This window comes from Tetrao urogallus, assembly GCF_951394365.1.
Source record: "Tetrao urogallus genome assembly, chromosome: 2".
NCBI lineage: Eukaryota > Metazoa > Chordata > Aves > Galliformes > Phasianidae > Tetrao > Tetrao urogallus.
The window spans coordinates 26,458,411-26,474,324 of record NC_136814.1 but is presented as its reverse complement, the minus strand read 5'-3'; the positions used below and the strand labels follow the sequence as shown (position 1 = coordinate 26,474,324).

Sequence of the window (15,914 nt, the reverse complement as noted above, 5' to 3'; positions counted from 1 at the left end):
TTGAAAGAAGCACAAATTTTAAGATCCACGAATAAGTTCACTAGTTATTACTATCACAAAGTGGTTTAAAGATTTTATTTTCCTCTAGCTTATCAGTAGTCACTAAGCCTTAAACAAAATGTTAAGGACAACGAGCACACAGCAGGAACCAACGGGGAAGCCCACAAAATCTGAGCTTGAAATCTAAAACACAAAGTTAGTGACATTTCCTTACGGAATTTCCTGCTTTTACACAAATAAATCGCTCTTAAGTACAGAACCTTGTGTATAGTGTTTCAAATCATACTCCTGCTTTCTGAAAGTGATGCCTATGCCTACGTATCCGCAGAACTTGCATTACTTCACCAGTGCCAAAAACAGTATTTGGAAGCCCTGTTGCTCTCTACAAAGATCTTAAATGAACTGCAACAGCAATCATTTACTCTTAGGTGGAAGAAAAAAAAAAGTTCTTAGAAATCTTTTTTTCTTTCTTTTTTTTTTCCTCCAAAGGAAAAACTCAAACTGTTGCTTTTAAAACAGCATGGCTCTTTCCTTTCATACTCTACCAAGAAAGCAAGTCTGCAGTAGGTTTCCTCTCTAAGTTCTGTCAAATGCCTTTTATTAGTTTTCTGAAACCTGTACTGTGTGGGCATGGAAGTATCCCCAGGTATCACTGAATATCTCCATAAAATTGTAAAATGAATTGAGACGTACACTAACACATGGCATACACAGACACAAACTAGATAGGGGATATTTATTCCCACTACACTAAATTGGCAGATGGAAGACTATCATGCTCATCTACCGCATTTTTGTCTTAGGTAAGATTGTCATCCTTAGAAAAGGGTGCATGTATTTCTTTAAAATCCACCAGAAGGGGAATCTGATCTTGGATAACATAAAAGTGCTTTCTGTTTCCTTCTCATACAAGAAAAGAAAATTATCCAGGGCAAAAACCAAAGCCAAACAAGCTAAAATTGTGGAAATAAATCCAAAGTAGAAACAAACCTAGATTCCTAGTTCTAAAATTCTTCCAGCTTTAAGTATGTTACCACTAATAAGAGCCAGGAGAGGAGCTTAAAGATTTTCTTTCATATATTTGGCATACAAATGCTCCGTATCATTCCCACTTCCCCAGAGTAAAGTAATGATTATTGCAATATATCACTTGTTTTTTTTTTTTTAATGTTAATTTTACTGAAACAAAAACAGAACCTAACAAACCAACAAAAGCAAATGTTAGGGGTTAGTACAGCAAAAACTCAATGTAGAACAACCCTTCTGATATATCTCCTTCTTGTTCAAGTGAATCATAGATGCCTAAAATGTTTTGTATTCTTATAGCACAGATGGGTCACATCATCCCAAGAACATACTCCTTTCTTTTTATTACTACTCTGTACTGTCACCTAAGGCATCAATACAGAAAACATTTGTGGGTTACTCCCATGAACCACGGTGCGAACACACAAGTACAAGAAGTCAACTTACAAAGCTCCACCCTCAGAGTTTTGAATATTCCAAGACTTGTGTAACATGATTATGTGCTACAGAAAAATATGAATTTATTGCTGCTTTAGATCCTCAGACTTTGTGTCCTTGAGGAGTTCAGAATACTATACAATATTCTGAGAATTTTAACAAGCTGTTTTTATCACCATGACTGCTCACAAGATGTACCAGGCTTCATTGCCTCTTGCATAATGATGAAATGGAATCATATAAACATGATGATCTGATCCTCTAAAGCCATGCTTTGAAAGCGAAGTGAGGCCACCACCACTTTCAGGAGAAAAGTGGTAAAACAGCACAGATAGTTGAGAAGGGGCTACAACTATGCTGACATAAAAACTGTAATACAGACTAGGTATAACACAAAGGTTTACAAACCAGCAATTTAGGGACAATTGACTCCTTATTTTCCATGAAGACTAAAGGCAAAAAGACAATTCTAATTTATGGTTTGTCAGTAAGTAGTACTTCACCAGTGTCCCAAAGATGTTGCCCAAAGCAAGCATGAATTGTTTATTTTCAACATAAAATACATAGTCTAAGAAGTAATAGAAAAACTGAAGATGATACATTAGTAATGCACTTGAGATCTTGATTATATGCTGTTGGCTTTGTTTGTTTATTTTGCAGTGAGCAGAAGCACCTGGTCAATGACATCACTTACATATCACATAATTGCTCTCTCAACAGTAAGTCTGCAACAGACTATAACATATAAATGTTGCCAGAAGATTACTTTACATGTCCTTAATAAAATCAGTACAGTAGTGATGAAGTCAAGGACACTTGCTGTCAGTAGACCACTTACAATCTAGAAGATGACTGTATTTCGAAGGCCGGCCATAACAAACACCCCCTCCAAAACAACAAAAAAATGCTTTCTGCTAAAACATCATCACTAGCAATTCTCCAGGCAAAATTTACTTCACTTTATTGGTAGTATCCAGGATACATATTTAATATCTCTTGCCTTCTGAGTGCTTTGCACTACACTTACAGTAATTGCTTCTGTAGCATCAAGTACATTGACAGAACAAAAGCATCTGCAACTGACAGCTGTACTGCTATCAAACCGCAACCCACCTGCCTCTTTTTGCCTAATTCTCTGTTATTTCTCTTTACAATGAGTTTTGAGACTCTGTAAGCACAGTTGTGACTTATAGCTTAGGAAGAAAAGGTATATTCAAGGCTATTCACTTAAAAGCATTACAACTCAGGAGTCAAATGTACAACTGCTGTGAAGATGGGATCATTTAACAAAACATGCACAGTCACACTGGGCAGTGACTAGAAATTGCTGGAAGTTATGCCTTAAGACTGTAGTGTAGGGTTCCATGTAGGAGGGAAAAAACAAGCCAGCAAACAACAGAAAAGGTTCAGATAAGTAGTCCAGGATCCATTACACAGCATCAGTAAAATTGATAGCCTATTTCCAGCTTTCTAACAATTGTTTTGTTTTCCAGTGCTGAGAGCTAACCAAGTACAACTAAAAGATGACCTAAGACCAAAACAGTCTCTGAAAGAGTGGGAGAGTCAGAATGATAAAACCAATTTTACATTAGTAAAACAGGAAGGAAAGAACATATCATCCAGTCTTTGTGGTAACTTCTGCAGGCTATCAGACCTATGAGACTTCTGCACAGAACATTCTGTGAGATGCGAATACAGGCTTTACAAATGGAAATCCTTTCTTTCTAAATAAGCAATGCTTAATTTTAAGTAGATCATCTGAGGGATGCAAGAGATGCTCACTAACATTATTTCTTCCAGGTAAAAGATCAATCCTTAAGACAAGCCTGGGAGAGTAATCTCAGCTGATCCCATGTGAAACACTGACCTTTGAGTTAGAAAATAATCAAAGGAATTCATCTTAAGAAGGACTTATAATTATCAGCATCACTGACCTACATGGGAAATACCTGAAGCTAGCAGGATTCTTTACTCCTAAACATACTTGAGATTGTGGTGGACTTGCATTCACTGACTTATTTTAAGAGCATACCAACACCAGCAGGATACAAAAACATAAGGCCTTTTTCTAGACACACTGCTTCTGTAAGAGTCAGCCATTTATCAGGAGATATCTCCCACGTAAAGACTGCTATTATCTCTATTTTGCAGACAACACCAAGTTGGGAGGGAGAGTTACTCTGCCTGAGGAAAGAAGGGCACTACAGAGGACCTGGATAGACTGGATCAATGAGCCAAGGCAATCTGTATGAGTTTCAATGGGGCCAAGTGTAGGGTCCTGCATTTTGGTCACAACAAGCCCAGGCAACCCTACAGGCTTGGGGAGGAGTGGCTGGAAAGTTGCCTGATGGAAAGGGACCTTGGTGTACAGTCAGGTGAATATGAGCCAGCAGTGTGCCCAGGCGGCCCAGAAGGCCAATGGCATCCTGGTTTGTATCAGGAATGGTGTGGTGAGCAGGACTAGGGAAGTTACCCTGTCCCTGTACTTGGCATTGGTGAGGCCTCACCTCGAGTGCTGTGTTCAGTTTTGGGCACCACAGTAAAGAAAGGACATTGAGATGCTGGAGCAGGTCCAAAGAAGGGCAACGAGGCTGGTGAAGAACTTGGAGAATATGCCCTAGGAAGAGAGACTGAAGGAACTGGGGCTGTTTAGTCTGGGGAAAAGGAGGCTGAGGGGAAACCTTATTGCTCTCTTCCGACATCTGAAAGGTGCTTACAGCAACAGCGGAATTGGTCTCTTCTTACTGGTGACAGGACGAGGGGAAATGGCCTCAAGTTGCTCCAGGGTAAGTTCAGGTTGGATATCAGGACAAACTTCTTTACAGAAAGTTGTTAGCACTGGAATGGGCTTCCCAGGGAGGCAGTTGAGTCACCATCCCTGGATGTGTTTAAAAACCATTTGGATGTGGTGCTCAGGGACATGATTTAGCAGAGGGTTGTTGGTTAGGGTAGCATGGTTAGGTCATGGTTGGACTCGATGATCTTTAAGGTCTTTTCCAACCTGAGTGATTCTATGATTCTATGATATTATCTTTTTCAGCAATGGTAAATATGACATACATACTACGTATTTTGGTTGACCCCACCTTGCAATGTTTCCAACCTAGGTAGCTCCCACTCTTCCTCTATCTAATCTTTTTCTGTCTTGCTTGAAGATACATTCAAGTGCTCAAATTCAGTCATTTACAGTCAGACTGTAATGTAATGTACTTGTTACAACACGCAGTTTTTCAAGCAATAGTGCTCTTCCTAAGTACATTTTTCTTGTAGTGCTTTTGGATATTCAGCTGTTCTTTAACATTCTGCTCCAATGGCTAGATCCAAAACATTCAGTTCATCCCTCACTGTTCTGAGGGTCTAGTCTTTCTATCTCTGCTCATTATGCACCACACAGAGCACTGAACTGTCAAGTAAATGTGTAAGTTTAAGCACTTCATCAAGGGGCACTTCCAGACATATTTAGGTCAGTCTTATGGGGCTCACACCAAAGAAAGTTGCATGTTAGCTCAGCAGTGCAGCATAGAGAACCACTCTAACCAACTATGTGATTCTGAATTACTATTTCTTTAAAATACATACTGAAAAAATTCAATGGAAAAAAAAAAAAAAAAAAAAGTAAGAGCAAACTCATCTTAATTATATACAGCAAGAGACCAAGGAAACAGTAGATGTTTGGGCTAACTGAGAACTTAATTTTTATGTGTTATTTTTATGTATTATTCTCTCTTTTGTTTAGGGTATACATTCAGGTAATACTTTCATGTTTTGCCTTATATAGTGCTCTAAGGTCCCTTAAAGCAGCTTTCATCTGCTTTTATTGGCATATCAGTACATGCAATCAAACTATGCATCCAAGAAGAGTTGTCATTAGTAAAGGAACACTCAAACACCAGATTACACAGTTGCCTGGTTCTTATCAATGAGAACTGGGAAGAATATTCAACCTCTTTTAAATATAGCTTTAAAATAATGCAGTAGAACTTGTCTGTACCATTTACATGAGGTAATCTATAGTTATTTCATGCAGTAGTTCAACATACCACAATTTTCCTTCAAGGTAGTTAAAACTAGAGCTACATAATAGCATCAGCTCTCTCTCCCTACAAAGAAGTTTCACAATGAGTAGAGCTCTCCTATCACAAGCTGCACTTAGATCCTTTTTCAAAGACTGAAACAGTTGCAATACTTGCTATATTTAAACTGTATATTTATATTATGTATATTATTTTTGCTTCTCCCTCCACTGGATTTCTGTTGTTCTTTTTTAATTTTCATTTTTATAAATGTTTTTTTTTTTTCTTTCCATTTTTCTTTCTTGCAACTCTAACATTCTTTCTCCGTTCTCTCACTCATCAGTTGGTGGGTTTAGAGAAAGACTCACAGAGACAGGCTACTCAGAGCAGCTGAACACAAAGCCAGCCTTGCTCCTGCACCCTAGCATATCTGTAAATGAGCCCCTCTGCTAGTTGTGTTACATGAAACACCACATACAACAGCAAAAGAGCACACATTCTAGCAACTCTGCATCTAGGAGTAGATATGAACCTGTGGTTTTCACTGTCACACTTCTCACAGAAACAAACCATTCTGCTTTTCCTTGCAAGTTTTTTTCTATGAAGACTGGCACTGAGAAGCAGAGGAGATGTTATTTCCTGCTTTAGAGAAATCAGATTGCCAGACATCACAAAGCAACCTACCCAGCAGCCCTTCAAGCTGACTCTGCACACCACGTTTTCTTTGTTCTGACCCCCTCCTGAAACATAGATTATGAGTATTAGAGAAAGGATCCCAGACTTCTATCAGTTGCTTCACCTCATATTGCAAATATTCTGTTTATCATAGAACCAGTTTCTTCTTTCTCACCCACCCACTGCCTTAGCTGTCTTCGAGTGTCCATAGTGGAAACAGTGGAAAATTCTTGCTCCAGGAAATCTGTGCTGGTTGAAACCTGGTTTTAGGCAGCCAAACCATTTTTTCAACGACACATTATTACAGTTTATGACACTCAACTGCTCTTTTCCCCCAGTTGTGTTATTGCAGCAAATTGTGTCATATATGAAAATCAAACCAATGGTCAATATATGAATGATATTTTCTCTTTAACCAGGAAGTTCACCAAATTACAAAATAATTCTTGATACAGACATCATCATAGGTGTCTCAAACTCATTCCTCTACATGTGAAAAGTGATGTATAGAAATGTACAGGAATGTATGTAGAAGAAAATACCATCAGCACAATACCAAAAGGCAGACAGCAGAAAAGCAAGCAAACACAAGGATTACTATATAAAGACCATGAACACACACACACACACACACACACACACACACACACACACACACACAAAATACACTGAGCCTCACATATTTTAGCTTTACAGTATACCTACATGCAGAGTAACATACTAGTAGCACCTGATTTAACAGGCTTCTGATGTATAACCAAGAAGAAAAGAGCTAGTTAGCATCATTCCCAAGTGGATGCACCACATAAGAAAATGTGTAATAACTCTTACCTAAAGCTTTCTGGGTACTCAGCAACAGCCATGTTGATAACTTCCAGTGCATGCTGATAGTGCTTCTGAGCTGAAAAGAGGAGGGCCAGTAGATGTAGTGAGTTCATGTCATCTCTGCACAGCTGTAGTGCTTCCTGAAGATATTCTATAGCATCAGAAATCTGGAAGGAAATGGGGTAGACATAAAAAGAAAACATTTTTCTCCTTCAGATATTCCCAAAGATAAGAGCAAATATAGTCATTTGAAATTCTGAAAAAATCTTATTTGGGCATCTTATGAGGAAGAGTTCTACTATCTGAACAGCCTGCCAAAATTAAAAGGCTGCATTGCTTGAGAAAACCCACACATTTTAGCAAAAAGTCTGCAGCATTATTGAATTACTGCTTATGAGCAGGAGCAGCAGTCTAGACCCAATTAATCCATGGTGCTTTTACACTGTAAAAACACGCTACAAGGGCCCAACTCTCAACTCCATCTTCTAGGATGGGCAGATGCCACTTCAGCAGCGTGACAGCATTACAAATGTTAGCAGCGTTGTGTTTCTTTGTGATTTGGATCAGGCACATAAAAACTAAGTAGAAGTGCTTAAAAGTATAAGAGGCAAGATTCAAAATACGACCAGAAAAATAAATATCAGCTAGGTGAAGAGTAGTCCAGACACATCAGTGGCATGTCTTTTAGAACCAAGTCCCCTTTGGCAGAAAATCTAACATCTGTAACAAATGCATTTATATCACAAGATCTTAGTGACCAAGTAACTTCAGCTATATATTCAAAAAGGAATTTTTTAGTAGATCTTTTTTCTTTGATTACCAGTAAGTTTTACACAGAGAATTTTCTCTAAGTTCCTCTAGTTTAGAAATTATTCTTATTTGCTTCTTTCCAGATCTGTGTTTGGCCCTGAAAGCTTGCAGCAAGCAAAACAGAACAATATATAGATTTCTTCTTCTGGCCTGGCGTACCAGCAATGCGAAATTCCCACCATCTCCACAGTTCACTCAGGAGAAGAGGTTGCACATAACAATGGAGAGCAGCCATTACACTGCCTGCAGTCACAACAGTCTGTGGAACATCTAGATCCCAGACATACCTCTAAGAGACCAGTCCATATTTTGTTCATGCAAATGTCCAAATGACTTTTCACTCTTACTGCACTTAAGCAAGCAAAAATACTTAACTACAGTAATTACTGGTGCCTTCATGCAAGCCTGCAGATAAGTGATTGATCCACAGACATAACCCCAAACTGGCATCTGGTGACACTGCCGAGTGTCCTGGCCTAGGTTCAGGTTTGGATATACGACTGAGTTCTCGGCTTTAATGAACTACTGTCTGTCATGTGTTATTGTAGCCTACTGCAAAGCTAGCGTAAATATATTGACTGAAATCATCAATGATTCTTCAGCAGCTTCCTAGGACACTTCTTCATTACTATGTAAAAATGCTGTCAATGACAAGAGAACTTGGATGCAGGGCAACAGATGTGAGACTGCTGTAGGTCCAGGTCTGCCAGTCTATGAAGCTGTTCAGGAGGTACACCAGAGATGTATAAATCTGGCTTGCTAAAATAAGACTGCCATCAAGACTTTCATTATCCCCAGGTCTAAAACAAACAAACAAACAACAAACCAGAGAGGGTCTTGAGCAACCTGTTGTAGAGTTGCAGGAAATGACTGGTTTTGGACATTAGTCATGCTGCCTGACCCCTAACTATTCTAACTTAAGCCCCCCAAAAATCCTTAGCCCTGTAACACCATTAGTAGCCTACAGTTCTCCTGCTGCAGTGGTCAACACCAGTAAAAAAAAATACCCTTTAATAATTTCAGGATATTCTTTTCAACTACAGGAAACACACAATAACTTTCAACAAAACAGTCACAACAAAATTTAAACTGAATTTCTAGAACAATAAAAACAAGATATTTGGCAGCAGCAAACACAAACTTCTTTTGAAAAGTAGAGATCATTGATCTATTGAAGAAGCCAAAGCTTATTTATTTAAGTAACTATGTAATATGAGAAAGATGGAAGCTGGCAGCACAGATGGCACTCTGAAACTCAGAGGTAGGCTGCCAGTTTAAATTCCCCACAAGTGCTACGCCTTAAAGTAATCCTATTTCAGCTGGACAGCAAGTCCAAGTGGAGCCAGCAATTAGACCATTCTACCCTTCTCTGATTCGTCTTTCCATTAATAAATATACCACATCTATTCTGCATGGCACACAGGTACGTTCAGATCACATCGATCAGGAAGCAAAAATACTGCAGCAAGCCAGAAATAGCATCCTGCAGCACTAATAAAATACTGTGGATTGTTTAGACTGCCTCTTATAATAGGCTTTATTTTGATAATGCTACATGCTTCCTTAAAACCATTTGGAAGTTATAACTGTAGGTATAAAAAGGAAAATAGTATGATGTTTTTCTACCATTTCACAATGGTAGAACGCACCTACACATTGAGAGTGCTAAATGAAATAGGATCTCATAAGTATTTGATCCAAATGAGTTTTCAGACCTTACATTTTCATATCAGTTGTGAGTTGCAGTTAATTAACCACTAAAGCTATCCCTTTCCATCTGCCTTTATAGTACAAGGATTAGAGAAAAGAGAAAGCTTCATTGACAGTCAAGAATGCTTGCTCAAAACAGACCTGCTGCACACCATCAGAAAGCAAGCATGAACAAATCTGTGAGCTATGTTAGAACTTAATTCTTGCTGCAAGTTGTTCTTCATCACTGGAAAAATCAAGACCTTGACAGAAAAGCTGCATGTTGCTCTTCAGCAGAGAAGGCCTTAGCAGGTCTGGGACAAAGAACACAGCTATCCCCGTTAGCAGCCACTAAATGGAAACAGGCAAACAAAAGCTAACACATTTGCTCCTCCCTGAAACCAGAATAAAAACTGCAGAGAAAACAACTGGAATGTTTTCTCTGGTATTCATAACTCCTGTTTCTGTTTTTTATATACTGGAAGGAAGGCAGTAGGTGTTTTCTGGATATTGCCACTTGAAACTTCGGGTCTGCTGGCAGCCCACAGACGAAATTGATAAGTGAGACCTCTAATTCTCAGCTGCTGGCCATGGCTGTCTTTGCCTTCCTATTTTCATGTAAAGAAAGGTCAAATCAAATATTAAAATGGTATGAAAACCCATGTGTTGTTTTCATGTATCCGGTACTGATTTACATGGCATTTGAGGTAAAAAAAAAAAAAAAACACACAACACAGAACACCATCCCCAAAAGGAGAATGGAATCAGCACTTAAAATTAACATGAGCTCTGACTCTCTAGAGTCATTTCCATAGAAACTGGCCTGCTAAAAAAGCAAGGCAAGGCATTAAAAATCAGTCAGCTTTAAAATCTTCAGGCTACCTTGTTTGTGCTGATCCACATTCTGTTACCACAGAAACAAGAGAGGCAGCTGAACCAGCAGCCCAGAGCTGGGAGCCTGGCTTGTCTACTGGCCTGGCCAGTGGTCATCAGACTGATGATCCAGATGTACCTGGAGAAACCCACCTCAGCACCAGCTAACCTCAGAGTGATGGCACTGTCCTTCCAGTTACTCTGTTCTTTAAGACACAGTCCATACCACGAACATCAAGCATGACGCCATCTTTTATTCTGGTTGATCATAGCATTCAACATCCAACTCCATGAAAACTTTTTATAACCACTCCCCTTCTTGCCGCGTTCTCAATGTGTTTTGGAGGGAGGCTTATATTTTTCCATTTCTCCCTCCATGTGCCCAGTGCTGGCAGACGGCTGACTGCTATTGGAAATATTTTAGTCTTCCAAGGAAGATGATGGCTCAAACTTTATTCAGCACTCTACCAGTCATCTGCCTCTTTTGCTTTGTTCCATGAAAATGCTCTCTTATCTATGCAAGCTGATATCTAGATTTTTCATACAGGTAAGGTATGAAATTGACCACTTATTGACCTTGGCTATGGAAACAAAAAGGCTGATTGCTGAGGTATTATCAGATATTATCTTGTGTATGGTACTGCAGCATAGCCTGATGGAAACCCTACCTGTGACATTCAATAGTTAATGCAACCTATCAAAAAAAAAAAAAGGTATCATTTATCTTTCAGTTAATCAGAAGGATAATATATTGGATACATTAAATAATTAAGCATATTAAAAACACATTACCAAATTTTTATCATTGCGTAAACTGGCAAAAGAAGAGTATGATATTTTACAGCAGTCTAAAAATAAAGATATCTCAGGTATCTCCTTCTCTGCAAGCACGCGTTAAAGATTTATATCTCACTAGATGGGGAAGAGCAAGAGCAACATAGCAGGGCTCAGGCTGACACTACATAACACACTTAGATCACACAGCTAGGGTAGCAGAGGCCACTGGCAAAACATCAAGGATAAGAACATACAGGTGAGGAAGACACAGGAGAAAGTGAACATAAGGACAAGAGTTTGAAGGAAAGAACGGGGGGGGGGGGGGGGGGTGTAAAGAATAATGAAAAGATGAACATGAAACAGCACTGTAAAAAAAAGGCTATAACTGGAGAAAAAGAAAGCATAATGAGTTAAACTGCAATAGTCCGGTAAAGAGAAGAAAGAACAAATAACCATGAAGATCTCTTTTACTTTGAATATTTATATTTTTATTCTCAGCAGCAGTTGAAAAGCTGTAATGCTTTTATTCTGGGCAAGAAGCAAAAGGGGAAGCAAATCAAACAACATCCCTGTGAGGCAGAAGCTGTGGGAGAAAGAGGGGTAGCTGGGTATTTTTAAACCAAAGACCCTGAGCAAACTGCATCATAAAACAGGCAGTAGGCTGATGACAACGTAAGTAAGCCATTTTAATTATCCTTTCTTATTGCAAGCTTCCTCACAACACAGCGCTCTCATTAAAGGGTTACAAAAGCGACATTATCAAGAGCGTGCTCTCCTGGAACAATTAGTTTAACCTAATGAACACACAACTCCCCTAATTATCTCAGGAAAGTAAAAAGGATCCAACTTTTTGACTCTGGACACAGCAAGCAGAAAGCCTGCCAAAGAAGGAAAAGGCCATGAAATATCAAATCTAGCTAGAAGAGCATTTAATAAATAGAGACAACTCTAATATTAAAGTCTTTGGCTTTTAAAAAGAAGGGACAGAGAAATAAGATGGTGCAGTGTATTTACTGATCAGTGTAATGTTTATGAACTAACACCTGCAGCAGCATTCAAATGCCAACTAATCCCACTCACTGCAGAGCTCCAGCACCCGTCAAAGTCTAACGCTGAATGTGCCCAAGTATGGAATAAACCAGTGCCCAGTGCTGAGAACACGAGATCTGGTGCGATACAGAACCAGGCAGTAACAAGAGCAGCCTGTGGCAGGACGCAGCATGATATCCAGAGTAAATACCTCTCACTCAGCCTACCCAGACAAAGTTGCTCAGAGTGGGAACGGCACCACCCAGAAGTTAGGGCTAAAAACATTGGAAACGATATTCCCAGGGGTCACACGCACTGTGGAATTACTGCTTCAAAAAATAAAAATCTTACACAAACAAATTCTGATTGTTACTGACTACTAATGAAGGTAGGAATGAACCCTGTCTAGCATGGCTTGATCTTGTACAATGACTGTCCTTCTCCCACCTTCTTAATGCCTCAGTGGTTGCTAATTATTGCACATACCTGTCTGACAAGAGCCAGCTGCAGCGATAAGTAGAGGATGATTTGGTGATCGTCTCGGTCCAATTCCCGTGCTCTTTAAGAACACAACACAAAAAGAAAAGTGACTGTTAGATTGTACTTTCTACAACTACGTTGCCATGACTCACACACGAGCAGAACAAACCTGAGCCCTGTCCAATAGAAAACTAGACCAGTAATGGGATAGCATACTGAAACTTGACAAAAAGTACACTGACACTTACCTGGATAAGCCAAGCTCGCAGGAAAACAGGTGAAAAATACAACTGTTAGGGTTTATATAACTTAAATGTTCATTTGTCAGCACATATTTTGGAACGTAAATATCTAATGGAGAAAATAGCTTTAATTCACGACACCAACTGTTTAAGGCATTATTTTAAGTAACTTAGGTGAAACAAGATAGCTGTTTAACTTGTTTCTATATTACCACTTTTCAAATAATAGGAGAGGGTTGGGCTGGCACCAAAAAGTAATCATCATTTCTGCTACTATTTTGGCTATGAACAGGATCAGGAGCCCAAGATATCTGCTAATGCCAAGCTAATGCCCAAAAGCAAAATACCTTCCACCCTACAATCTCCTATTCTAACTGTTGACAGCATGCTCCTAATTTGAAAACGGAAGATTCAGTAGGAGGGTTCAGGTTTTGATGGCAGAAGCTGAGCCTAGTCGAGAACCAGAGCCTTTGTGTCTCAGGCTAGGGCTTCTCCCATTAAACCAGCTTGGACTTCTCAGATATTAACTTCTGGTCAATGGCTAGGAATAGTTCATACTGCAGAAAGTGGTTGGCTAGTGAAGACTGCAGCATCTCCAGAACTCAATGTGGCTTCCAGAACTCAATTCTGGACAGACAGGGAAGAACCATTCCTCCCCAGCTATGCTCAGCATGAAAATGCAACCTGAGTTCACCACTCTGCAGAGAAGCCCTTAACCAGGCTAACTACCAGGCAAAGTTTAAGGTACCTAACCTAGCAGCAATGCTGAACACTGGCTCCTTCCATGTAGCAGCCCATGTCCAATACCAGTGGATTTTCCCCGTTGAGTGAGTTGCAGATGCAAGAAGCTCGTTCCTGGCTCTGTCATGCAGTAAAGCCATTGCACATAGGAAAGATGGAGAAGAGGAAGGTTCGTTATAGCAAGCTGACATTCCTGACCTCTTCATGGGTGGTGCTCGGGGATGATAAAAAAAGCCTGCACCTGCACTGCACTGTTCAAAGCAATCACAGTCAAAAGTCTTTATGAGGAAGAAATGACAAGCTGGCAAGGCTAGTGGTTAGAAACCTGCCAAAACTACTCATTTGCCAAGAATAAGCAAATGAAAAATCAAGGAATTTGGAAATAAAAACTGAGTAAGGTTGATGATACAAACGTGGAGGAGTGGCTGACACACCAGAAGGCTGTGCTACCATTCAACAAGACCTGGACAGACAGGAGAGTTGAGAGGGAACAATTAGTTTAACCTAGCGGTGAGGTTTAAAAAGAGCAAGTGTAGCATCTTGCACCTGGTGAGGAATAACCACATGCACCAGTACAGGTTAGGGGATGACCTGCTGGAGAGGAGCTCTGTGGAGAAGGATCTGGGTGTTTCTGTGAACAACAGGTTGGCAAGGAGCCAGCAGTGTGCCCTGGTGGCCGAGAAGGCCAACGGAATCCTAGGGTTAATTAAAAAGACCATGGCCAGCAGATCCAGGAGGGCCACAAAGATGATCAAAGGCCTGGAGCATCTCCCGTATAAAGAAAGATTGAGTAACCTGGGTCTGTTCAGCCTGGAGAAAAGAAGACTGAGGGGGAACAGAAAAGAGACAGAGTTTTCAAACTACTATTAAATTTCCTCAAAATGTACTAGAAAAATACTTCATTCAAACTTCCAGCTGAAAAGGCCACTGATAAGGATGGCTACAAGCCAAACCGTGGTCTGAGAAATTCTAGAAGTAACTTAAAAAGAGGTGAAAAACAAGGGGAAAAAAAAAAACAAACAACAACCCAACAAGGAAAAGAAAACCAAACCCATGCATATAGGGAGATAGTAGCAGTTACTGTCAGAACACTCCTGTTGGCTGAAATCTGAGTACCTAATTTCTGACTAGAAGCTTGTCTGCTTCCTAGCTAGTGTTAAGATACGGGGAAAACAAGCTACAGCCAGTGGGAAAGGTCAAAGCATAAAAATAAATGCACTTTAAAAGCACTGCAGCACTGCAATTACAGAAAAATTGGGCAGTAGTGAAGGTATTACATTGGAGCCTGGGAATTGGTGTGACTTTAAGTATACTGCTGATCTAAATAGTGACCATATAAATGGCTTTTAAAATATATACTTTTTAATCTTTCAGATCCTTATGGGGTAAATATCCAGAATTACATTCGTAGTTTCAGTTTGGCAAAAGCAAGTTTCTACTGCCACTTGCTCCTTGCAATCACTGCAGGAAAAATGTTTTGGACAGCATCAGAAAAGCAGCTAGGATCCAGTAAAGTGCTCAACTTGCTACTGTATCTGTACTGTACTTACACTGTACAGTATCTGTACTTGGAGATACCAAAGAATTCAAGTTTTCATCACTTATTATAATGCATTTATGACCACAACAAAACCAGAATTGGATACTTCAGTCCAAGACTTAGACCACATAAGCTTCCATTTAGTTGCCACTTGAGATCTGTAAGCATTTACGCTTATAAATGTTAACTATCCTACCACCTGCACAATGCTTTTAGAGGCAGAACAAGTACTCTTACCTTGGATATTCAACCAAATAATTGCCACATTTCACCATCACAAGGATGTTTTTGACATGTGACTGCTGAAATTTATGGAAGTGTTTTTAAAATTTCTGAGTAACATCATACAGAAAGTAAAACATTTTTTAAAAATTATTCTGGATTCATCAAAGGAACTACATAAAACAGGAATAAGTACCATTCTTACTCACCTCTCCAAAGCCTGAAGTGCTTTCTTGTTGTATTCATCCTGAGTGCTCTTCAAAGTAGCTGCAGGGCAATATACAATGTGCTTTAAGAATTGAATTCAATGTTTCAGATTCAATAAAAAACAGCTACACATGCTTCAAACCAGAAGCATGAAAAGTGTTGCAATCTCATGGTGCCTGCTCAGGGCTGGAAAACATGCCCTTTTGTTTTTAATGGACAGCACAAAAATAATATTTTAACTCAAATTCTCCATTTTTTTTTCTATTAACAACTCTTCAAACTCTCTTGTCTGAAATTCTGAAGTATTTTTTATTAACGTATGCCACT

The 15,914-nt window shown here is 39.5% G+C and overlaps 1 protein-coding gene across 5 annotated transcripts in view; it reads right to left on the bottom strand.

Moving 5' to 3' along the window:
• The window catches only part of TTC7A (tetratricopeptide repeat domain 7A), a gene marked incomplete at both ends in the record, with an annotated part of 161,190 nt that overhangs the window by 77,891 nt on the left and 67,385 nt on the right, over positions 1 to 15,914 (bottom strand). For all 5 annotated transcript variants that reach the window (XM_079532944.1, XM_079532945.1, XM_079532947.1 and 2 more), the window contains 3 exons: positions 6,984 to 7,144; positions 12,642 to 12,714; positions 15,590 to 15,647. In XM_079532944.1, coding sequence (XP_079389070.1) covers positions 6,984 to 7,144; positions 12,642 to 12,714; positions 15,590 to 15,647 — 292 coding nt within the window. The remainder of the gene's footprint in view (positions 1 to 6,983; positions 7,145 to 12,641; positions 12,715 to 15,589; positions 15,648 to 15,914) is intronic.